General features: G+C 48.7%; 1 protein-coding gene across 1 annotated transcript in view; it reads left to right on the top strand.

Moving 5' to 3' along the window:
- Positions 1-16,546: 16,546 nt before the first annotated feature.
- The window catches only part of CCDC60 (coiled-coil domain containing 60), a 62,341-nt gene continuing 53,999 nt past the window's right edge, over positions 16,547-24,888 (top strand). Inside the window, 1 exon segment of the mRNA XM_054219911.1 lies at positions 16,547-16,996. Coding sequence (XP_054075886.1) covers positions 16,547-16,996 — 450 coding nt within the window.

Genomic DNA, 24,888 nt, shown 5'->3' with positions numbered 1-24,888 from the left:
TGTTCCTCTCTGTCATATCACTTCATCACGCGTGGGCACAGCTAAATGACTCCTCTGCATAATTAGCGGTGAGATCATTGCAACTGCCTTGGCTCGGAGTCATTTCTCCTCCGGTCTCTAAAGAGCTGCTCAAAACAAGGGAGAGGAGGGAGGTAGGGGAGGAGGCAGCAGGACAGGCATCCAGGCACCCCCAGAGGTTGGTGGTGGAGGGGGACACTTTGGACCCCTGCTCCTGCACCACCTAAGGGAGGTTTGGAAGATCTCGTTGTCCTCCTTGATGATATTAACACTTGAGCCAAAGGTCCCAGGGAGCAGAGACCAGCAGCACCAGCCTGACCCACACTGAGGGTGGGGCTCACCACTGGTGGGGCGCTGGGGAAAACCACCTGCATTAAATGCCTGTGCAGGACATCATTGACCCCAAGGTCTTTGAGCTGCCAAAGCAAAAGGTTTCCTGCTGAAATGAGTGAATCGCTTCTGAAAGTGCCTGGAAGTGGGCTCAGCTCTTGGGAACGCGGAACCCAGAGCCAGCACGGCGCTGGTGCCACAGCCGGGGCCAGCAGCGATGCTGCGGTGACACCATGGCTTGAGGCTTCCCGGCTGCTGCTTCCCTCCAAGGGATGAGCCCTACTGCCAGTGCTGGAGAAATGTATTAGTTTCATTAAGCTTAAATGATTAGCTTCAGGCCTTGATAATGATACTTAATGGATCTAATAATTTTTTGGCGATTATGCTGTTGTATACAGTGGTGTATATCATTAATAACCTTCTTTAAACCTCCTTGCTTTCACTGTCACTAATTACATTCAAGCCCTTTTTATGCTAAGCCCAATTAGCTGCCTATCAAGAGGCTTTACCCCATGAAGAATGCCCGGCTGTGTCGGGAGGCAGATGCTGATGTCTTGGGTTACTGGTCAGGAGGATGCTTGGATTTGGCTGCAGGAGCTGCTGGCCAGACCCTGCAGGGTGGTCAGGGCAGCTGTGGTGGGTGCTGCTCTGCAGGAGGTGGTGGAAAAGCCTCGGGGCAGCTCAGCTCTGCTCAAAACCCCTTTCCCAGTCACCCCCTGAGTTTGCAGGGGCGTTAACACCAGCCAGGGCCGTCCCACATCCCAGGTTTTATCACCTTTTGGTGTCTAAAGGGAGATGATGGACAGTAGAGGAGGGTGGTGAAGTCAAACGTTGCTCACTGTTTTTCCAACAGGGTGATAAGGAAAGCATTGAGGATTCAGTTTTTCCCCAGGGGAGGTGCACCTAAGTCCAGGACTCACCTGTTACTGCTACACCAAACCTGTGTGGTCCCTGCGCTGGATGTGGCACCCGAGTGGAAGAAGGAGCATCACCACCATCTCCAAACTCTCCCTGAAACTTGCCATCACCCTTGGGAGGAGTGACCAGGCTCGGCTGCTTCTCTGCTCCTCCCTGCCCGCGCCTCCTTCCCGTCCCCCTGCCAGCTGATTAATCCATTAGGATTAACCTCTCTCTAACTCCTTGATTAGCTGCATTTTAAAACTCCATTTGTTTTCCTTTTTACATCAAGCTGGAGCCAAAAAAAGAGCCCAATTTGCAGCGATACTGATTTACTGCAATTTCTGAAGATGAGGGCGAATGCCGGGGAGGCGTGCTCGGCATTTCAACTCCTCCCTGGAGAGCTGCGAGAGGCTCCCTCCGGCAGGAGCCAGCTTTGGGGAGAACACCACAGAACCAGCACCCAGCCGAGTTCCCAGGGCTGGCTTCTGATGGTGCCAGGGCAAACCTGGAAGATGCATCTGATATTTCAAGGACTGAAAATGTCCCGCTCTGTACCTTGGGGAAACTGAGGCCCCCGTGAAGTGATGTGCATGGGGTAGCAAGGCTGATCCTCGGCCCTTAGATGGCTTTTTGGTCCCTCAGGGACATCCATTTCTCTGCTGGAAATGTCCCTGACTTCCTTGAACTGTGCATGGCAGGAATTTCTCAAGACTTGGACTCTTGCTGTAAGATGACACAGGGCGGTAACATCATGGTTTGGCCTCATCTGGACCTGATTTGCCAGGTGTAGACCCAGTCCTGGGTTTACCCACCCTGAGTTTAGCCCATGACCTGGGTGAGCTGTCAGACCCCTCCAGAGCCTGGGGGGTGTTTGACGGCAAAAGCTTTGCCCTTCTGTGCTTGGCGCGGTGTCGGCTCCTGCGTTGCCCGTGGAGCAGCCACCCTCCTCTGCTGTGCCAGAGCCACGTGGGAAAAAGCATTAAGGTCTTCAAAAACAAGCAAACCCACGGGATTTAAAACAAAATCTTTACCGTTTCTAAATGCTTGTCTTTTCCCTTCCCAGTGTGTCTCCTGGGAAGGAGTGACTCCCTCTCCATGCCCAGCCTGGGGTTGCCCCAAAACCCCAGCGATCGTGGCCGATGACGGTGACTGTGCACCCCATTGCTGCGGCTGGGGATGCTGAAACACAGCGGGTGACGGGGACGTGTTGGGTTGAGCTGAGCTGCACAGTGGTGACATTTCCATGGTGGGAGCTCTTTGGACCTCCTTGGGGAAGGATCAGTGTTCTTCTGGCTTTAACCCCGGCTCCGTGCCCTGTGGCTTCACCCCTTGCAGGGGAAATGGGCACAGTCCTGCTGGCACACCCAGCCGGTCACCGCGTGTCCCATCCCTCGCTGGGCACAGGTCATCCCCTTGATGAACCGGCTGCTCCGGAGTTACTCCTGCTGTATTGATGTGGTCATTAAGCTTTAAGGCAACTAACGCTAACCACCCGCTGACCTGCACTAACCCTTCCATTCATTCTTCAGTCACTTCCTCTGGCTGTGAATCAACGTCTGAGCCCGGGCGCTTTCGGAGGCACGGGGACACTGCCTCTGCCAAGGAGGGACAGGGACAAACAGCTTTGACAGGGCTGGAGAAATCGGCTGAGCTGTGCATTGCTGGTGATGGGAGTTTGCCCCACGATTAGGGGATCTGCTCGTGCGGGCAGGGGTTGTTGCTCTGGTCCGGAGCTCAGCAAAGCTAAGGCTTAGTGCTGGGGGCTGGGGTGTCCCCCTCACCTGGCCGAGGGCTGGGAGTCTCCCCTGGGGCTGGGACGCTGAAGGGGATGCCTCGTGCTGGCACCAAAGCCCCTCTCCTCTGGAGCTGTACTTTGGGGCTGGCTACGTGCAGGGAGCAGCTTTCCCTGCCGTGGTTTGGGGGGGTCCAAGAAGGGCTGAGTCCAGCAGGGACATCGCTAGAGCCCTTCTCTCTTGCCAGGCTGCCCGCTTGCAGGACGTTTATATGATTGTTAGAGATTTCTCTGAGGTTTTGGAGTAGGTCAACATGTTTCTAAGCTATTTGGGGGCGCATGAGCGGGAAATACGTGTCACAGAGACATGTTCAAAGCTCTGCAAGGGAATCTTCTTCCCGTTCCTGGAGCAAAACAAGGCACAGCCAAGCGCAGGGCTTTGCCTCGCAGGACTGCGGTGCCCAAAGCTGGGCTCCCCTGCACAGGCAGTGTTGGAACAGGAAAAGTCTCTCGGGAGCCGTCTGTGAGCTGTCAAAATATATTATAAGCTGCAGTTGAGGTTTAAAACGCTTCACACTGATGCACAATTTAGGGGAAGCATCTTGCATTTCCATAGCTGTACAACAAGATTTTCTGAAATTGCAATGATATGAGAAAATGTCTTTTAAAGTGGCACCCAGATGGCAGGGGGAAATTGTGCTGTTTGAAGTCTCTTCAGATAAATTGAAGCTAAAGGGATGTTAAACATTTTATAGGGTTCCCCCCCGCCCCAGCTTTCACCACCTGCTACTGAAACGACACAAGAGGAGTCATCAAACAGAACAAGTGAGATCCTTACGGTGCGCCGCTTAGGAAACGGCCTCATCTCAACCCTGTGTCTGATGCCAATTAACACCGAGAGATCCCAAACCCGGCAGGTTCAGGTCTGGGCTCCTCGCCCACTCCTCCACAGGGGTTGGGATGCACGTGGGGAGCAGGAGGGCTTGCAGGATTGGGGTTCCCGGGGGCCTTTGCATGACCATGGCATGAGCCCAGGGCGATGGGGAGCAGCTGTTGGACCTGGTGGAGGGACGGCCCTGTGGGTGCAGGTGAGGTGCTGCTCCTCAGAGCTGTATTTCTCCTTGGAAAGCCACCTGCCATGGGACGCACAGACCCCCAAAGGCAAGAATGGAGCCTTTGGCTACAAACCACCCTAACGCCAGCCATCCCCGGAGCGGCGCTGCTCGAGGGACAGGCTCCATCCCCGTGGCTTCCAGCCGATGCCACAGAGCGTCCCCGGCATCACTCTGCGGGGCAGCAGGCACTGCCCTCACAGGTTGTTTTTGATTTTTCTTTTTCCCCCTCCTTGGCATTCACAAGTGAGGAGCATTTTTGCTCCTGCGCTCAATATGTCGCTTTGTCTTGTAGTGGCTGCCAGGTTTTAGAAAGCTGGCAACTCGCAAATGCACCGAGAGGACAAATGCCAATAGTCACGCACCCACCTTTACTCAAGGAAGAAGAACTGGGCTTTGTGGCTTTTTGCTTTTTGTTTTTTGTTTTGAAAGTAAAATTAGTGTGTTTACCCGGTCATTTACTTAAGCTGTTAGTCATGGCAAATGAAACGTGCGCGGGCTGGTTTGTCTCCTCTGACGGGTCTCGCTTCCCCGGGGTGGGCTGGGGTGCTCGGGGTGAGCAGTAGCAGCAAATATGCAAGCCTTGGTTGTGTTGCTTCCCGGGAAGGTGAGCTGGGGATGACGGGAGAGCAGCCCCGGGGTTCCCAGGAAGCCTTTCCCCTGTCCATACCTCCTTCCCGACTCGTGCCAGCAAACACGGATGGGGTGAGCAGCCGCGGTGCCCAGCAGCATCTGCACCCAGGGTCCCCCGACTCTCTGCTGGGTCAGAAACTGCCGCTTCAGCCCCATCCAAGGCTGGGCCGCGTGGGGCACTGCCCCTTCAGCCCGCCTCCGGGCAAGCTGCTTTTACATACACTTTTTATTATTATTTCCACTGTTGTCAGATTCATTACAGCGGATGGGTCCATCCAGCAGGCAGGGGGATGCTCCCCCATGGGAGAGAGATCTTCACGCTTAATGCAAAATGGAAGTCGCTGGCGGGGTGTGTTACTGTGTCTTTTCCAGTGTAGCTGGGATCTGGCTTAAGTTTTGGGAGAAGAGATCCTGGGCGAGATCCCAGCAGTTATTTCAGTGGACCGAGCCCGCAGGGAGCACCTGCTCGCCAGCAGCATGGGCTTCCCGACACCCAGCAGAGCTGCAGAAAGCCGTGAGGGCTGGGGCTAGGTATTTTTAAACAACCTTGGCCAGGCAGGCTCTGCCAGAGCAGTGCCTTTTCTTGTTATCTATTCCTGCAATTACAGAATGACTCAGTGACAGCTATCCCGCGGTTAAACGCAAGAAGCTTCCTGCAGGTACGATGCGTGTAACACGCAGCAGTGCTTTCTGGTATGACACGGCACTGTCTCCTGTTATCACAGCTTGAGATGTTCAGCAAATAATCTGAATCTTTCCTTCAAACGCCAGGCTATTTCGGAGGGGGATAGTCATATTATCTATTATACTTGCGAAAACAGATAACAATAGTAATACCATTTGGTGGAGCACTGTTAATGCAACAAGGCTGTCACTTGTCACCAAGAATGCTGTGTGTGGCAGCCTGTTAAAAAGAAAGTCAAAACAAGGCTGGCAGCAGGCAGCCCAAGTGCGTCGCCGGCACTGCCGGGCTCTGCCGGTGCGATCGTGTTTCCCCCGCGCCGGAGCCGGCGAGGATGTTCTGTACTGCTGAGCTATGCCGGCTTGGCTGGTGCAGCCCGTGACGTGCTCTCCGGCAAGGCCGCAGCGATGTCCCGGCATGCTGTGGCTTGCAGGGACACCGATAGCACTGCCCCGGGTCTCATGTTCATGAGTTGTCTTGGTTTTTGGCAGAGGTGCTGGATTGAGCGTGCCCTTGCCGCCTGCCCTGCTGCCTCAGCTCCCCTTCTCCCCCATCCATGTGCTGCCGGTCTCACCCCGTGGATCCCAAATGTCTATCAGGGTCAGTGGACGCTAAATCCCTTCTATGAGGTGTGCAGGGTGCAGGAGGAGTGCCGGGGGTGTGAGCCCCTCGGCTGTTCACCCCACGGGATGGGCAGATGCTGCGTCGCCCCGATGCCCGGGCACAGCCGAAGTCCCAGACTGGGCAGCATCGGCTTGCGGCGGGTGGTACCGGGCACGTGTCTTTCTCCTCCTTCTTTCCTTTAAAAAAGATATTTCAAACATAAAAGTAACGTGAAGACAGGCAGCTACACATCTGGAAATGTACCATGAATGTAATAAGGCTGTGAGGAGGTTTCTGTAGGAATTCATCTCCGCTGTATTTGCTCCACAACGAGACATAAATTTTCCAGGGTCACAAAAGTCTCGTTATTTTTTTTCTCTTGAGGGATTTCAGCACTAACCCAGTGTACCCTTCCCCCAGCCGCCACCCCATGTGTCGGGGGCTTCAGACCCTGTGCATAAGCAGAGCCTGCTGCGGGCGGGAGGACGCTCGCTGCATCCCCAAGGAAAGCCACGGCAAACCCCTCCTCCGAGCCCCGACAGCTTCAGCGCTTTTTTTTTTATAATGGAATGGAGAATGGAAAGCTCTGCAGAAGTGAAATGTCTCTCTCAAATCATCAGGTTATTTTTATGCGCATCTATATTTTCTTATGTGTGTGTAAATATCTCCCCCACACACATAGTTTTATCTCAAGGAGCGAAATAAAAACAGCTGAGGATTGAAAGGGGAGCAGGCGAGGGGGCGGTTGTGCTTTTTGGAAGAATCTCTTCAAGGTTCGGAAGCAGCGAAGCCGTGGTGATAACGTGATCTGACAAAACCTCAGCTTCTCCCAGCCCGCGAGGAGTGGTGTTAATGAAAGAGATCTTAATGACTTTCCCTCTGCGTTTCAATTTATTCCAACACCCCGCAGCCAGGAGCGCAGGCTCAGTGTGGCACTTGGGTAAGTTCTGACAAGCCCCGGGGAGCCGGCTCTGTGTGTGTGTGCGCTGGGAATTGCTGCTCAGAAAATTGTCCCCCCATCCCGCAGATGCTGGGATGGCATGGAGGGATCCCTCGCCTCTCCGGGCTGACAGCAGTGTCCCTCTTGCCCGGCTGCTTTCCCATGCCAAGCCCCAGACCGACTGGGCTCCCCAACCTCTGCTCTGCACGGCCGGGCTGGGTGAGTGGCGGGGGAGACGCTGTGTGACACCGGAGGAGAAGAGGAATGTGCTGCAGCTTGATACAGATGTTGCATAGATTCCTATTTCTTTTTTTTTTTTTTCTTTCCCCTTTAAGTAGGACAGCAGCAAGGAGAGATTTCTGAGAGCTCGAGCTCTGCAAAAGGGGGAGGAAATTTCCCCAGGGAATGTGAAACGAGGAGGGTTATGTGATCTGGCAAAGCCGGTGCTACACAACCCTGAGCCCTGCCCGCCCTGGCTTAGGATCTTTTATTGTCATCACTTCTCTCTTTTTTTTTTAAATGATAACAAAAGGAGGATTATGAAGTAGTTTGCTGCACGACGCCATGTGGCTGGATGGTGCCCTGCATGGGACACGGTGATGCTTGTCCAGGCTGGGCCCCTCTGACCCTCGGCAGCGAACGTCTGGAGCGTGTCTGGCAGGTTGGGACACATCCCGTGCCCATCACGGTGTCAGGGCTCCAACTGCACCCGCTGAACTTTGGCCTAAGTGCTGCCCTTAAAAATAAAACCATCGCGTCTAATAATACCCGGGCTGCAACCCGCTCCCGGCCAGCCTCTGCCAGCTGCCGTGGCCGGCTGGGGCCGAGCGGCGTCACGAGTCACCAGCACACAGCATCGTGCAAAGTCACCGTCCCCGTCCCGACCACGGGGCATGCAGGTCCCCGCTCCCAGCTGCTCCCTCAGGGGCCTTACGAGGCTGGGCACAGGCAAAGCCGCCTCCTCCTCCACTTTGGGAAATTGCTAGGAGGATTTCCAAATGTCTCCGCTTGGCAGCTAATCCTCACCGTTCCGGTAACGTGCTGGAAGTCAATCCAAAGAAAGTTCAAGGCTTGCATCCCTAAGATTGCATCGCTGGTCGCCCTCCTTCCGTACAGCATCTCCGGGCTGATGCCCGATCTAATTCCCAGCGAGGCTGATACTGGATGCAGGTGGGAGATGCTATGTCGAGGAAAGCTGAGTAAATTATTGTTATTTTTTTTCTGCAACCTTCCCGGCTCCTGCAACACCCATGCTGCGACCTGCCACGGTTGGCACAGGGACTCGGGCAACCCCCAAATGGCTTCTGCAAATATTTGTGCCTTCAGTGCTCCGTGCAGGGGCCTGTGTGCCGGGGCAGTTCACGGGTAACGTCTGGCAAAGGCACGTCATTTTTTAAAGCCAGCTCCAGGGGGTTGGCAATGTCCCATCAACTTCTTGCTGAGCAAGTTCCTGGCAGCCACAGAGGCGGGACGGCACGGTGAGGGGCAGCGTGGCCTTTGGCGGCAGAGCATTGCCCTGCTCGGTGTTTCGGGCACAGATTGGCTCAGTGCACTGATTGCCAGAGCCGCTCCGGTTGCTGTCACCGGGGTCAGACCGTGACCGAGCTGCCGGGTGCAGTCTCAGTGGTGGGCTCTCCCAAAGGGTGGTGGGAGCCCTCACCTCTGTAGCAAAGCTGTTGGCAGCACAAATTTAAGCTAATTGGGGTGGCTTTTTTGCAAAACCCACTTTCTCAGCAGCATGTCCTCCCGCGGCAGGGGAGGGAGGCGGGCGGCAGGTGGGTTTCGGCTGTTTTGGTGGGATGCAGCAGCCCCTCTCCCCTCCTCGCCCACGTTGCATCAGCGCCGTGAAGGCACTTCTCACTTAAATGGTGCGTGCCCACAGCTCCTCTGAGTCACGCTGTTAGCAGAGAGCTCGTAATTCTTCACTTTTTCAAGTACAAATGTCTTTGGAAAAGGGCATTGAATAATAACTTGACTGAGGTCCCGGCGGTGACTAATTCCCGTGGTACGTCCCGCTCCAGCACCAATCCTGCTGAGCTCACTGCGTGCTGAGGGGCTCGCACGGATCCTCGCAGGTGAAGGAGCAAAGAAAAAGCTGCAGGTTGCATGAGAACTCAAAAGGGACAGGCATGGGCTGTGGCGGTGGCACAGTGGGGACAAACCCCACCGGGTGCCAGCATTCCCTAGGGAGCGCTTTGGTGTGAGCTGTGCTCTCGGTCCAAAGCAGGGATACAGACCAAAGCGTGAGGTGTATCAAAACTTAAAGCTTTTGCCCAGAAGTTGCTGGAAGGATTTGAGGAAGGGGGAAATCACTTTCCATAGAAGACCTGGGAGGGGATTTTTTTCTGCCCCAGCCAGGGTGTTCCCTATTGAGGAGGCGGCAGCTCGGAGGACTCAAACAAGGCGATTGTGAATCTGTCTTTGTAAACGTGCTGCCTCCCAGCAAGTAAAAGCTGGCAAACCCAGAGCACTGCTAAACAATTAACCCTCCCCAGCACACCTCCCAGGAGAGCCTGGAATACCGTACACCCAAACCACGTGAAAACCCCCAGGATGTGGCAGCAATGCCTGGGAGAACCTGGAAACCCCTGGGACCCCTGTTGCTGAAACATGGCCCCCAGGAAACCTTCCCCACGAGTACCTCTGGCTTGGAGGAGATGGATAAGCGCTAAGTCGGTTTCTTCTCCCAAGGAGCAGGTGATAGAACAAGAGGAAATGGCCTCAAGTTCCTCCAGGGGAGGTTTAGATTGGATGATGATGAGGGGACTGGAACAACTCTCTTATGAAGAAAGGCTGAAGGATTTGGGTCTTTTTCAGTCTGGGAAAAAGAACACTGAGGGGGGATCTTATCAACGCTTATAAATACTTAAATACAGTCTTTTTTTAGTGGTGCCCAGTGACAGGACAAGAGGTAATGGGCACAAACTTGGACATAGGAAGTTCCACCTAAACATGAGGAGGAACATCTTTACCCTGAGGGTGGCAGAGCCCTGGCACAGGCTGCCCAGAGAGGTGGTGGAGTCTCCGTCTCTGGAGACATTCCAAACCCGCCTGAACGTGTTCCTGTGCAACCTGCTGTGGGTGACCCTGCTCTGGCAGGGGGTTGGACGGGGCGATCTCCAGAGGTCCCATCCAACCCCTATCATTCTGTGATTAGGAAAAATTTCTATACCGAAAGGGCTATCAAGCATTGGAACAGGCTGCCTAGGGAAGTGGTGGAATCGCCATCCCTGGCGGTATTTAAAAGACGTGGTGCTGAGGGACATGGTTTACGTCAGTGTTAGGTTGATGGTTGGACTCGATGATCTGAAAGGTCCCTTCCAACCTAGACAATTCTATGATTTTATGATCTCCCCAGGGCCAGGACAGGACACCGACCTTGCTGTGCAGCCCGTGCCGAGTGCTGCCGCTGCTCTGTGCCGGACGGCTCTGCATGGCTGTGCCGGCCACCTCTGCCAAACAACCCCTGGCTTTGCTTGCTGCTTGGGTACCAGCTGAAAACACGACATTTGTAGGGGACTTTTGCAAGATGAAGCATCTCTTGTCCCAAGCTTTGCTCTCCCCTTCTTTACCTCGAAAGCCCTGGGAGCTGCGGAGCAGGAGGCAGCCTGTGTGCGGTGCCGATGAAACGGCCGCAGGACTGGGCATAACTAATTAGCACCTCTATAAAATGACATCTATTTCCACAGATGGGAAGCTGCTTCCCCTTTTTATGGCTGCTTCAGTTAATTAGTTATCTCGGAGGTTGCATTTGCATTCCCGGCTTTGTGAAATACCCTTTTGTTAACTACTTTTCATATACTTTTATGAAGTCGGCCACTGAAACGGGCTCATTTATCTCAGCAGTGACAGGCGGAGAGGCTTGCCCAGAGCTGCGTGCCAGATGCCGGGATTGTAAAATAATGTTTGGCTTGTCTGGTGTTTGGAAAGAAGACAAAAGGTGCGGGGCTGCGAGAGCACAAGTCCCAGGCTGCTAAAGCCAAGGTCTGGATCTTGACAACTTTGATAAAAGTGTCCAATCTGTTGCTTTTGGGCAGATTGTGGGAGCTGGGGGGGGTGTGATGCTCTTGTTGCCAACCCTGGCTTTGGACATCTCCATCCTTATCCGATGGGAGCGGGGCGTGAGCATCCAACTTTCCTGAGCTTTATCTGCTGCATCCCCACTCCAGCAGCGCTGGGGGAGGCGCGTGTGTGTCCCCATGGGCAGGGAAGGCTCCTGGGGATCCCCCCACTGCCGGCGCAGTGGGGGGGTCCCCAGGAGCCTTCCCTGCCCATGGGAATCCTGGGGACACCCCAGAGCCGCTGCTCCAGCTGAGCCTCCTCCAGCCACGCCACACATTTCCCCTCCATTAAGCGAGATCACGAGCAACGGCAGCGCTAATCGATCGCCGTCCTTATTGCGAGGAAAGGTTTGCAAAGTCAATGGTTTTCCCCTGTCGCACAAGCAAGCAGGGCTTCTGTTGGTCGGCGGTTTTTCAGGCACGTTTCGGCCCTAAAGAGCGGAAAATGCTGGATAACTGCGAAGTACGACGCAAGGCTTTGCAAACGCTCGAAGTAACCCAGCACGTTTTGGAGGGGGAAACCTTCCCGGGTCACCTGCTTGTGTTTAAGGACGGTGCGAGATGCCCATGGGTGTTACTGCAGGTGATATTTCCACTTACCTTCCCCTTGCACCCTTGCTCAGGGTGCTGCTCACCTCCCAGTGCTGCATGAATGTTGCTAAATGCCTAAAATCCAGCAGGGGAATTGGGTGTGCGGTGCCAGATTTGTGCTTTCAGCAGGTTTTGGTGCTTTATGCATTGCGGTCAGCACACCAAGCCTATGAAACCCTGTGCCAGGGGGCACAGCTGGGTTGGCTTGGCTGTCCCAGAACATTTTCCAGGGACCCCAAGGGATGTTATGTTGAAAAAAGGGAATCCTGCCATTGCTTCAGCCATCCCTCTGGTCCAGGAGAGGGTTTTTTGGTAACAAGAAACCATACCTTTAAACTCAAATGTTGAAAATTCAGAGCACAGCCCAATTACTGGGGAGGAAAGAATGCCCAAAAATACGTAAATTTCTTTATTTTCTGCACCACTGAGTCTGTATTGGCCTGTTAGTTGACGCTCCTGAAGGTATCCGCTGGGATGCAACTATTATACATCCGAACTGTCACAAATGGAAACGTCGCTTTGAAAGACAAAGGGTAATTTATTGAGAAAAGGGTGTCATTTAGGTGGAAGGATGGAAGGAAGAGAGACAGTTGCTGCAGAACTGCCAAGAGAGAATATCAGATCCGCTGATAGTCAGGGAACAGCTTTGAATTTCCAAGGCTGCCCTTGAGGGATAAGAAAAGAAAAGCTAAGGACAAAAAAAAAAAAAAAAAAAAAAGTCTTAAATACAGTGACAGCAGAAACTTGAAGGATCGCAGTGAAAAATGTGACTTTCTCCTCTGTAACAATAACTGAGAAAAAGATAGAAATGTAATTTGTAAAAGCTGTTAAATTGCCACCAAAAATTGTAAGCTGGATGGAGAAATGACACAGAAGGAAAAAAGAGACAAATGCATACTTGTTCCTGGAATATTTCTTGAAAATGGGACTAGGCGATGAACAGGGTGGAGGAGAAATGGAGCTGAGGATGGGAAGAGCTGTGAGAACCCACCCGGCTGGGCTGGGTGACAGGAGCTGGTCACCACAAAAGCTTTACTGGGAAGACTCTGTGGGCTGTAGGAGGAAAATGGTTTCGTGTGTCTCCAAAAACACAAACCCATAGATCCATCTTTGTTTGTTTCAGAATAATACACCCTCCCCTGTCTTGGGGGGAGCCTATTTATATGGAAATGGCAGTAAGGAGCCAGGCACAGGCAGCTTGCACGTGTCCGAGCTGCTGGCTTGTTATTCACCATGGCTCCGGAGGGAAATTCTTGCCAAGGAGGAGTTTGCAGGGTGGGCTCCCAGTGACAAACTTTTGGGGAAACAAATTGCAAACAGCCTGGAGAAAGGCGTGATGATCTCTGCAAGAGCCTTGACCCAAGGCTGATGCTCGCACGCTGCCCGTGGGGTGTGGGTGCCCGTGACGGTAGGACGCGGGACCTGGGCACGAACTGCAGGGTGTGGAGACCAGGAGAGATGGGGTGTCTCCAGCAGCAGCAGGACGTCGCCCTGTGCATGTCCCCTCCGGTCCCTTCCTGGCCCCGCTGGACCCTGAGCATCCTGATGAAGCCAAACTGTGCTTTGGTTATTTCAAGGCCATTAAAAAATGGATCCACCGGGGAAGCAGAGTGTGCTTTGGGCACAACTCCAAAGCGTTACAGCATTAAAGCCTGCGGGGTGTGGGTGCAGGACGGCTCTCACACGCCCACCCCGGTCCTCAGCAGCACTTGCGGCATCTGGATTCCCCCAAGGTAAATAAGCAGAGGGTGCTGGGGGTGACGTGGCTCAGCCACGGTCCTCCTGCCCCAGGACCCAAATCCCCTGGCAGGACACAACCTGCAGCAGCCGAAGGTTGAGCTGAGGCTTCTTCCGTTGCAAACCAATCAGCAAAACCAATCAAGTACCTTTTTCTGATGCAAAAGCATCACTCTACGGCTGTAGAAGCACATTTTAGGCTGCTTCAAAATGCCGCTTTTATATTTTCCACGTGGTGATCGTCTAGCAGATATTTCCCTCAAGTCCCCGGAGCTGAAATCCCGGTGCTAGATGAGATGTCACCATTTGTATTAGGGAAGTCATTGAAACTAGTTCTTTCTCAAATGTTTTAGTTGAAAACACGCTCATACAGCCAGGTACAACAAAAGCAGGTGCTCAGAGGGTCATCATTACCAAATTGTGGTGTTTCTCGTGGCTGTCTCAAACACCGTGTGTGGGAATATTTCTTTTCAGCTGGAAACATCTATGATTAAGTTGCAGCCAATGAGAAAAGTAGCAGAAATTGCATTTCCAGCTCCACAATTCAGCAGATCCATGCGTGAGTACCTCTGGTCCGGATCAGCACATGGGTGGGAAATTTCTCCTGAAAACCAAAGCAGCGCGAGACACCAGGTTTTGGGGAACAATTCATCCTGCAGAAAATATAAAGCCGGGGAGGGAAATGAGGTGGGGGGAACCTTCCCAATTGCAAACGTCCCCCGAGTCCTCCTGCAGCCTCGGGGCTGTGGAGCCCCACAGCTCTGCTCCTCGGGCCACGGCTCACCACTTCTGCCCTCTCATGTCTGGTCACATCACTCTAAACCAAAAGTTGTAACAGCAAAGTAGTGCTGGACACATTAAAATGCAAGGAAATAATAGCAAGGGTGGGTTTTTTCAGGGTTGAGGGGGAAGACAGGAAGGAGGAGGTGTTTCCAGATATCCCATCCCTTCAGACACCTCACAGGATTCAAATAGTCAGAGTGATCTTGACAGGCTAAAAACCCAATCTGCTGGAAATCATATATCTCAGATAATGTGCTATTGCTGCTGATTGTCCCTGTATTTTAGGGCTGAATAGATACAGTATTAAATTCATCTCAAGTTCTCATTTGCCACCAGTTACTGCTTGTTTGACAAGGTTTGAGTGAAGTTTGAAAGGCTTTTACTGAAAACGGTCGTAGGAGGAGTGAGATTTGATGGGTTTTCTCAAGAGCTGAACAGCATCTGCCTGGGGCACCGGGACCGGGCACAGGGGGCGCTGGGGGTGCTCTGCCATGCGTCCCAAGCTGCCACCCAGGACAGAAGCTAAGGATTACATGTAATTAATTGAAATACTGGTAAATATTACCTTTACTGTTACAATTACATTGTCTCCTACTTCCCAGTGCTTTAACCACCGAGCCTTCTAACAATTTTGGGAAGCGATAGTTTTGTTTTACTAAAAGCGAGACTTGTTACTTACAGCCCTGTCCGCCCTTGGCCACAAGCTCTGGTGTCCCTAAGCTTGGGAGGGACACCTTAGCTTGTCCTTCATTTGAAAGAAAGGTGAAAAAAGTCAGCTCCATTGGTAACCTCATGCTTGGAGAAACCTTAACCTGGCTGCTGCCTGCTGGTGACCCCCGGGGGGGTGTTCCCAGAGGAATCCCTTTGCAACTCTCCCCCTATGGCCCCTCGGGGCTGGAGGAATGCTCGTGGGGCACAGCCACACAGCCCAGCTGTGTCCCCAAGGCTGAGCAAGGTGCCATGGGGGCATGGGGCACCTAACACATGGCCTCAGGTGCAAGGCTCCCCCCTCGGTCACCCAAAGGGTCTGGTGCTCAGCCCTTTGCGTGGCACCATGCAAGGCCTGATGCTCAGCTCTTGCGCACAGCCCCGTGCAAGGCCCGGTACAGAGTCCCTCGTGCACAGCCCTGTGCAAAGCCTGGTGCTCAGCACCTTTACGTAGAGCCGCATGCAAGGCCCGGTGCTCGGCACCCTGAACACAGACCTGTGCAAGGCCCGGTGTTCAGCCCTGGTGCTTGGCCCCATGCAATGCCCAGTACTCGGCCCTTACATACAGCCCTGTGCAAGGCCTAGCGCTCAGCACCTTGAACACAGCCCCGTGCAAGGCCTGGTGCTCAGGTCCTTCTGCACAGCCCCGTGAAAGGCTTGGTGCTCAGGTCCTTGTGCACAGCCCCGTGCAAGGCCTGGTGCTCAAGCCCTTCTGCACAGCCCCGTGAAAGGCTTGGTGCTCAGGTCCTTGTGCACAGCCCCGTGCAAGGCCTGGTGCTCAAGCCCTTCTGCACAGCGCCGTGAAAGGCTTGGTGCTCAGGTCCTTGTGCACAGCCCCGTGAAAGGCCTGGTGCTCAGGTCCTTGTGCACAGCCCCGTGAAAGGCTTGGCGCTCAGGCCACTCTGCGCGCGCCCGTGCAAGGCCCAGTGCTGAGGCCATTGCACACGGCCCCGTGCCAGGCCTGGTGCTCAGCACCCCGCACACAGCCCAGCGTTCAGCCCTAGTGCTCAGCCCAATACGACGCCCGGTGCTCGGGCCCTTGTGCACAGCCTCGTGCAAGGTCCCTCCTCGTGCCCCTCCTCGTGCCCCTCCGCACCACCCCCGCCCCCCGCGCAGGCGCGCGGCGGGCAGTGCACGTGCGCGGCGCCGCGCGGGGGTGTGTGCGTGTGCGTGTGCGTGTGCGTGTGTGTGTGTGTGTGTGTGTGTGTCTGTGTCTGCGTTTCCCGGGCAACCGTTGGCCGTTAACGGCCGCGCGGCGCCGCGCGCCGCCCTCTGAGGCGGCTGAGGAGAGGGGTCGGCCCTCGCCCCCCGCGCGGCGCCCGGAGAAAGGTTGGAGGGAGTTTTGGCTGTTCCCCAGAGTTTGGGAGGCGGGAAGCCCGTGGCGTGAGGACTGTGGGCAGAGGAGGTTGTGGTGGTGCTGATAATCTGTGTAAAGCCAGCTTTATTTATAATAAAACACTTCCGAAGGAGGTGCTCTGGGTGTTCCCCTGGAGACTGGTTAGGTTTTAGCTGCTCAGGATTTATTTCTGTTGTTTGAGGGGCTGCTGAGGGGAGTGAGAGCGTAGTGTTGTTAGTTAGCAGCAGGTTATTCTGCTGGGCTGCCCTTTAGAAAATTAAAAAGACTTGCTTCAGAGTTTGGGCAGCAGGTGTGTATTTTCATGACTGGGAAACTAGAGGTTTTAATAACTTGGGGAGTAAAAACACCATTCTGGAACAATGCCAGTACCAGGTGCATCTAAAAACTGTGGAGTTGAGGCACCTGTGGTAGCAGATGCAAGTAGAAAGAGCAGACTCAAGGCACCTGTGGTACCACAACCACATAAAAGCAGCAGACTCAAGGCACCTGTGGTATCAGATCCATCTAAGAACAGCAGGACCAAGGTGCAGGCAGCTACTGAAGTATTGGATGCTCTGGATTTTGTGGGTGTTCAGGCTTTGCCTGGATTTGCTCAGAAGGAAGGAAAGGTCTTGGCCAGAAGCAGAACAATTTACAGAAGCAGTGAACCTCCAAGAGAACAAATGTTCTGGGAAAACTACCATAGGAGGCAAAAGCAAATCACTCAGGGACACTTCAGCCCCACTTGGGAGCCTTTTCAGGAGCTTAGAGATGTTCTCTACATGGACCTGAAGAAACTCAACCTCTATGCTTTGGGACGGCTGGCACAGGTAGGCCTGACTTTCCTGGTTCTGCTTTAAATAGAGAAGCAGGGAGGCTTTTCTTCTAAGTAAATTACAAGCCCCTGTTTCCAGGGAAAGGAATTGTTATTTTTGTTTTAAGTAAATGTTTGAAATGATATTCTGTGCCTTCCTGTGAATAATCACAGTCTAATACAATATTTGATGATGATATAGAGCATTTGTAAATAAAGCAGGACTGCTTTGATGTATATATTGTGATTTGGGAACTCGCTTTTGAACTGGTCTTTAAAGCTCTTAATGAGAGCGATTAAAATGGAGCAGAGGCAATAGCAGGCCAATAAATGAAAACATGAGATAATGAGAATGTACTTAAGGGAAAATACTGATGGAAAAATAACAAGCCTTGGAAATGGAAGGAGAGGAACCATAGTTAGGGCACGAGGGCAAAGGATGGCTTAAAAAGCGTGAACAAAAAATGGTGGCAGTTGAGAGGTGGGTAAAAAGCTCAAAAGTCGGGAATAAGAATAGTATAAAAGTGTTTGTAATACAACTTACATAGGTAGAGATGGCTTTGGAGGTAGTGAATTAATTATTTTATATTTTACTCCGCATCTGTATTTGGGTTTCAGGAAGGTGTAAGGGGATTAGCCAGCTGTGTCTGTGATATTTTGATTGCTTGTCTGGGTGTTATCTCCTGGTCTCCTCTGTGTTGCATATCCACCAACATTGTGGGCCTTGTACTGTCTCAAGTCGCTTTTAAGTCAAGCTTGAATTGTTAAACCACAGGGACAAGAACTCAGTCACTGATGCTTGAGATGAGCTTGCAGTGTTTTGCCATTTGTTTTCTTTTTCTCAGTGCTGTTGGCTCACACAAGGAGATCTGAAGCTCTCAGTTTTCTGTGCTGTTTTGTGCAGAGAGCAATTGTCTTTGTGGAAACAGAGTGAAGTCTCTCCAGCCTACTATCTGTAACATCAGTCTCTGTGACTTTGAGCCTACGCTTAGCTATGTGCTTTCTAATGGAGTGCCCAAGGAATAGTCTCTGACAGCTGCAGCAGAAGCAGTGTAGTTATTATTCAGGGTAGGCAGGAAAGATTCTGTCCACCCACTACTTAATTTTCTACTCTGTGTGTGTTGCATTCAGGGCTTAGTTTTAGATCAAGTGTACTAGGCTTTAAGTGGACAATGGGTGGCATTCACTTTATTTTTACATACTACCTAAAGCAGCATATTGCTGGCTGTCTTCATCCAGAGGCTTGTTTCTATAAATTAGTGAAGGTCCAGCAAGTGTTGACAGTGTTCTTGTTTGAACCCTTAATGTTTAAAGCATCTTTCCTTCTGAGTATTAGAAGTTGCTTTAAAGATTTTTCAACTGCAGATATACTCTTTAAAATTCTGATAATCCTGAAAATGTTAGTTAATTTATGGTGGCTTGTCATTGGCTTGGTATTGAAAATTGATGTTGGAATTTGATCCTTAAGGGTGCTCTGAAACCCAGTTGGAACTCAGCTACTTAACCAAATTAGCACGTTAAAACTATACCGTTTGTACAGCAAATAAACTATATGTAGGTCACTAAATGTGTGCTTGTGGCTTATGCTTTAGATTCATGAAGCTATCAGAGGGGATGTAGTCACACCTATTGTTCCTTTTTGTGGAGAGCATGGCTAAAAGCACTAGATAGTCTTGAAAATCTCGGACTAGCCTTTTTTCTTTTCTTTTTCCTTTTCCAAAAAGGTAATGGTTACTAAGTTGAAAAACTAAAATAAAAATTCCTGGCAGTGAACCTGAGCCTCTACTTCCCTCCATCCCCACAAACTGGGGAAGGCCCAGGAATTTCATGCTGCTCATGCGCAAACTCTCACTATTTAACCTGCTAGCGTGCTCTGCAAAAATCTATTTGTTTGTTGTTTTTTTCCAGAGATAACAGAAATGTATTCCTATTACCTAATTTTAAAAATACCTTGTATTACCTGTATTTTTGCTTTATGTGAGTTATTTACCTCCATTCCCACCCACACCTAGTAGTCCCCATATTTTGAATAACTGAGAAGACGGTAGATACTGTGTATGTCTAATTATAGATGCCATGAGATCATAATATTCCTGGTAGTAAAGTTGTAAGGGACCGTAAAGATCAGATAGTTGCAACCCCTTAGCCTGGGCAGGGTCATCTTCCACTAGACCAGGTTGCGCAAAGCCCCATCAGAAGATCAAAAGAATCCTGGTAAGTTGAATGGGCCATGTATTTTAACCAGGGCAGCTACACCTAGCATCTTCCCAATGGATTTCAGATTCATGCCTTTTCAAAACATGTTGGGGAGGAGTCTCCCTTTGGTGCTGCCTGATTCTGTGTTGTGTTAATATTGGTCCATACCCATACTGCGAGTTAGAGCCCTTTGAGCTTCCATTACAAATAATTGGAAGTTACTTCATTTGGTTTGAAGTTTTTTTCCGCTCTCTCTCACAGGTCAGGTGCACATTGCAGACAGCACTGATTCATTGAAAGTCAAAGACTGTAGCTATCCAGACAGTATTTTTGATTTCCTAAGTGTTCAGAGCAGTGTGTTAAAGGTCTCTCTCTTATTTCTTAATGTAACGGTGCATGCTGATGTTAGTCACCTTTTATCATGTTTATATAGCTTCTTTCCCTTAATTGCTATGACAAATTCATTTGCAAAACCTTGGAGGTGGCTTGTTGACTTTTTACATGAAAGAAAGGTGGCCTTTCTGACCAAGCCCCAAAAAGAATCCAGGTCCATAAAATCTTGAGTATTATTAGTGTCAAAGCCTGCTCTGTACTCATCAAATTCTGATGTGTAATTCTGTGCTTTAGGTAAATAGGTCACTAGATAAGATTGACAACAGTATCAGCAATGAAAGGTTTTAAGCTGGAAACTGGATAAGAATACAGAGCAATTTCTTTCAAGAGAAATTACGCTGATGTTACTTGTTATTGCTGCAGTTAAAGATCTATCAGGGTTTCCAATTTAAAATCTTGTTTTCCAGAAGGCTAAAAACATGTATTTCAGGGCATAACTTAGAATGCAAAGAACCATTTTCCTGCCAACTGTCTGATGAGAAGGTCAGCCATAATTCCTTATTGCTCTGGGAAGAGCAGGAAAATGTTAGTGGTGGGTTGTCTTTCTAGAATCTCCAGAATGGAGAAACTGGTCAAGCTGGACTATTTGGGTGTGGTGTCATTCCTAATGCTTTCTGAAATGAGTAAACAATATTGATCAACCCCAGTCTTATAGCTGCATCTAAGAAGCACTATACCTGAGTAATTTAAAAAAAAAAAAAAACACCAAAACTTTATTATAGATTTAGAATAAGCTTCAGAAATACCTTGGAACTTTCTATTTAAAGAATGTTAAATTTCAACAAAATGCTAGTAAGAAAGAGGATAGCACAATATTTCTTTCTGTTAGCTACTCAACTGGCTTTGGAGGTGAAAAGCTACAAAATACTAATACTTTCTAGGCATATTTTTTTTCCATATTAGCTATATGAGGTAGAATATAAGGGTGAGTTACCACTGCGATGGCTGTTATTCAGAAGTGCCAAAGCATTGATAGAGATGCTCAGATTCAAGTATCTCTTGGGGTATTTTTGGTAGATTGTTGGTTGATAAAATTGGACCCTTCCACACCTTTCCACTGCTTGTGAGAGGTGGTCTCAAAGTCTTTGTTGGTAAACGTTTGAGTATCTGTTTAACAATTAAAAAATGCATATTGGCAGCACAAAAGTGAGAATTTTGATATGTCCTTTGTTTGCAAGGGTTAATTTCTATTTGATTTAAGGTTTGGGGTTTTTTTTTCTGCTTGCATTATTTTGTCACTCATCATGTCACAAAGACTGTGAGTTTAGGAATTACAATGTTTATATGGGCTGATGTTTTGGACAGAAGGGAACAAGCAAGAAACAGGAAGGGTACAGAAGAGATTGTAGCAGTGAGAGTCATGCTTTAAGCTTCTTTGGTGATCCAAATTTATCCTGTTTGTCCTTGTGCATTTATGATGAAAAATTGGGAATGAAGAACTACAAAACTATGCCTACGTTCTTCTTTCTTTTTTTGAAGCTATAACAGCAGTGCATGGCTGTTATGAAAATTGGTGCAAAAACTAAAAGCATCTACAAAAACAGGTTTGTCTTTATCCTACCACTGCAATAGCTATATAGATTGTGTCATGGCTTGAATAATCTTGGTTATCTGTTGCAGATCATGAACAAAATAAATTTCATTTAATATGGGAAACTTCTAATTTTCAAGAAATTCCTTCCTTCCTTTTTTTTTATTGCTTTTTTGCCTTTTCTTGCTTTCCAAAGTCACAACAGTTTGCAGCTGTCCGTAAGCCTACATGCTAGAAATGCTCTAGAAGAGCAGGACAGAAGGGACAGAAGAGAAAGAAATAGGTTGTGCAAGAAAAGTCAGTAGTTGGAAACCTGCCCTTTATCAATTTACTATGGTTTATCACCTCACTATTGACAAAACATTTATTAAGTATTATGTATTATTAAGATATTAAGTACAGATAGTGGAAAGCACAGAAAGCAGGTGTGAGCACAGTGACACTGTAATTACAATTTCGAAGTTCATAGTGTCACATTGTAAGAAAGTTTCTACTGCTTGTTATGGAAATGAAAGGGTACATTGTTTTAGCCTCTGAGAGACCTGGCTGCATGTGCATTAAGGAATGTCTGAAAGACTCTGTCATCACTGTGTCATGCTTCCATTTGAAAGCCTACCATACAATGGGTATACAGGTATGCCTGACTTAGGTTTCCATGGAGACTTCTTGTATGTAATTAACATAGGTCAATTTTGCAGATAGTTTTTCCTTGGCTAACCTTCTCTGGTTTCTATTCCTTGTTTTTAATAGGTAAAAGGGCGTGAGCTTTTTTTTTCTTCTTTGATGTTAACCAGATACAATTTGTGACATGGTTTTGGTTGGGTTCGGTCCCCCCCCTTCTTTCTGGAGTGAATATACAGGGAAGTAGCTGTTCTGCCTGTGTGTAGAGGGGGGAACTTATATGTGCAAGCTCTCAGTGTGGTAATCATTAGGCAGGACAGAATTCATGCCCATTACCCATCTGAGGTGACATCTTTGCTACGCTTATCATGATGAAAGCTGATGTATGTTTCCAGCTTTCACCATGGTTGCTGCTAGCAATGAGCAGGTGATACTCTGGTTGTACACATCTTATGCATAATGTTGATTTTCAGTAAATAGAATGAGTTGCTCAAGTATTTTAACTGTCTTTCCTTCTATAACCTTTAACTATATTAGCAAGCATAACACTACTCTTCCTTTTTAAAAATGGTAACAGATGCAGTTCTTGTTGCAACAAACTCGGAGAACGTTTGGAAATGAACAGCCTAATGGCATCTCTCTGTCTCTTATGTGACTTCTCACCTATCTGAGGAGGCATTGACCCACCAGACACTTGCAATGTAATGATAATGTACCATTATATTGCGGCTTTTATGTACACGTTATTAAATGTTAGTAAGCCTGAATGCATAAGGTTTTGGGGAGTATTAGAAAGTGGTGAATAAGCAGACTGTGGATAGTTTGTCTATGGAATAACAGAAAGGGTATAGCTTTAGGTTACTGAACCTAGTGGTCTGAAGCAGTTTGGTCATGTGGGAGTGGTACTAAAAGGAGCGGAATGAAAGATAAGGAGAAGCTGTGAGGTGATAGACAATGGTGTTGTCATAGATGGAACCGGAACAGAGCAAATGATATAAGAAGGAAAGTTCAATTTTAGACATATTTTATCAACTTTGGATATATGCCTAAATTGCAATAGCAGATAGTTTTCTGCCTCCTTCAACAAATGTTATATCAGATTAAGCTGTTAGACTATACACTGGCTACTGTTGGTTTTATTAATTAATTTCATTCTCCTCAGTTAGCCTGAGCCATAAATATGTTTCTTTTAACTTGGGTTTAATTTTTAAGAACCCATACTGAAAAGTTGAAAAATGTCAGTCACACCATTTTTGAGGAACTGAAATTCTTATTTGTTCATGTCCGTGGACAAAATAGGTAAATATTACATCATATTGCAATAATGCTAACAAGAGTCTAGCAACACTGCCAAGCAAGTATTTGAGATTTAGTAGACATAGTGAAACTGTTGTTGAGGCAGAATTTCTGAATTTCATTTGTTTTTCTTGTTGTCTGTGGTTTTTTTTCTGCCACTGTAGTTGCATGTCTGTTAGAAATTCTTGGCTATTTTAGAAGAGAAACAGTCCTTCAGAGCTGAAGTGGTTTTATTACTGTTAACCATAACACTTAATTACTCATGTACTGAGAATTTTGTTGAAATGTTTTTCTTCTTGGCCTTGTGAGACTGGCAATCTTTACCTTTGTTGTACCTTTGGAGAAAGAGACATAGAAAAGTTAATTATCTTAGCTAATTGCATATGGAAAGTGTAAACCCGGTATTATAGTGAAGACATTTCTGATCCTGAGCTCTTGGTTTTTCCTGCAAGTGTTCTTGCTTTGTCTTTTAGAGTATGAAATAAAAATGGTGATATAGATGAGACTAGAGATAGGGCCTGTGCTTATGGAACTAAGACTGGACTTTTCTTATTTGGTTGAGTGGTAGTTTTACTTTCTAACATGAATATTAAATGTTAGGTGGTACTCCTGACCTGAGCCTAACTACGTGGAAATGTTATGTTCTATAAAAATAAAGGCTTTATGATCACTAAACTAGTTTGACATATCTATGGAACAGCAGCTAACCGGTATGGTCCACACAATCTCCATGCTATTAAGTTCAAAACAGTCTAATCAATTTCAAAAGTTCAGTTTCTGTTCCTAAAGGCTGCTTCCATAATGAATTAAGGGAAGCATATAAAATGTAATAATGCATTGTTATTAAGGTTTTCGTAAACTTGCCAAATGTCAGGCTGCTGGTACAGTCATGGTGCATTACACTTCTGTGATTACGGCTCCAGTTGTCGTTTTAGCGAATTGCGTTGCTCACCTAGGTTTGGGAATTGATCTGCAATATCATGCCTGGGGCAGCAGAAAAGTGCATTACAAAGGTTACACTTTACAGTGAATATTCAAAACATTAGATTTTTAACAGGTTTAATGTCTGCTTCTCTTAAATAGTGCATACCAATACTGTGTAGGCTACGTAATGAAAGAGATGGACTATTCCTTGTATTTGAAGAACCTGGTGCTCCCCTGGCTGCAGTGTGGCAGTTAAAAATTGCTTCAACAAATGAAAACATTTTGTCAAATGGCTATTTTTGGGAGAGAATGGGAAAAAGCATTTTGATATTTGACTAGAATTGCTAGTTAATAAATGGTTGTTACTGTTTATGGGTACAGTCAGTTTAGAACTTGCACTGGACAGTAAAGTTAACACTTCATAATTTGTGGATGAGTTTCTGGTTCCTATTCCTTTGTGTCACTCTGGTAGCACAAAGGAACGTTAATGCTGATCTTACCAGACACTCATGGATTTTTCTACTGTCGTGTTCAGTAGAGTTATGTCAGGAATGAATGTATGTGTACCAGAAATGTAAGAACATATTTCAGATGGGAAAGCTGTGTTCTTTTGTGTATGTGGAACTTAGGAACCTGTCCTTGAATGTGATCACTAGTAGGAAGTGGTAGGTATGTAGTCAGAGGCAGGTGAACATGAACAATGTGGAGATTTTTATATTCAAGAGAGGAAAAAATTAATCAGAACTGATGTAGAAATGCAGGACTAGATTTGTAGATAGGTTGGGTTGTGTTTCTAGGAAGGATAATATATTTATAGATCAGTTTCACCCCAAATGATGCCAAAAGCACTTTGCAGACTGAATGTAGAGGTCCTATCAGCCATCCCTGATTAACTGTGGTCAGCAGAGCAATACTACCAGAGAACTCAGCGTAGAAAATGATGAAGA

Source organism: Rissa tridactyla, chromosome 13, assembly GCF_028500815.1.
Source record: "Rissa tridactyla isolate bRisTri1 chromosome 13, bRisTri1.patW.cur.20221130, whole genome shotgun sequence".
Lineage (NCBI taxonomy): Eukaryota > Metazoa > Chordata > Aves > Charadriiformes > Laridae > Rissa > Rissa tridactyla.
This window is presented reverse-complemented; position numbering and strand designations above follow the sequence as displayed.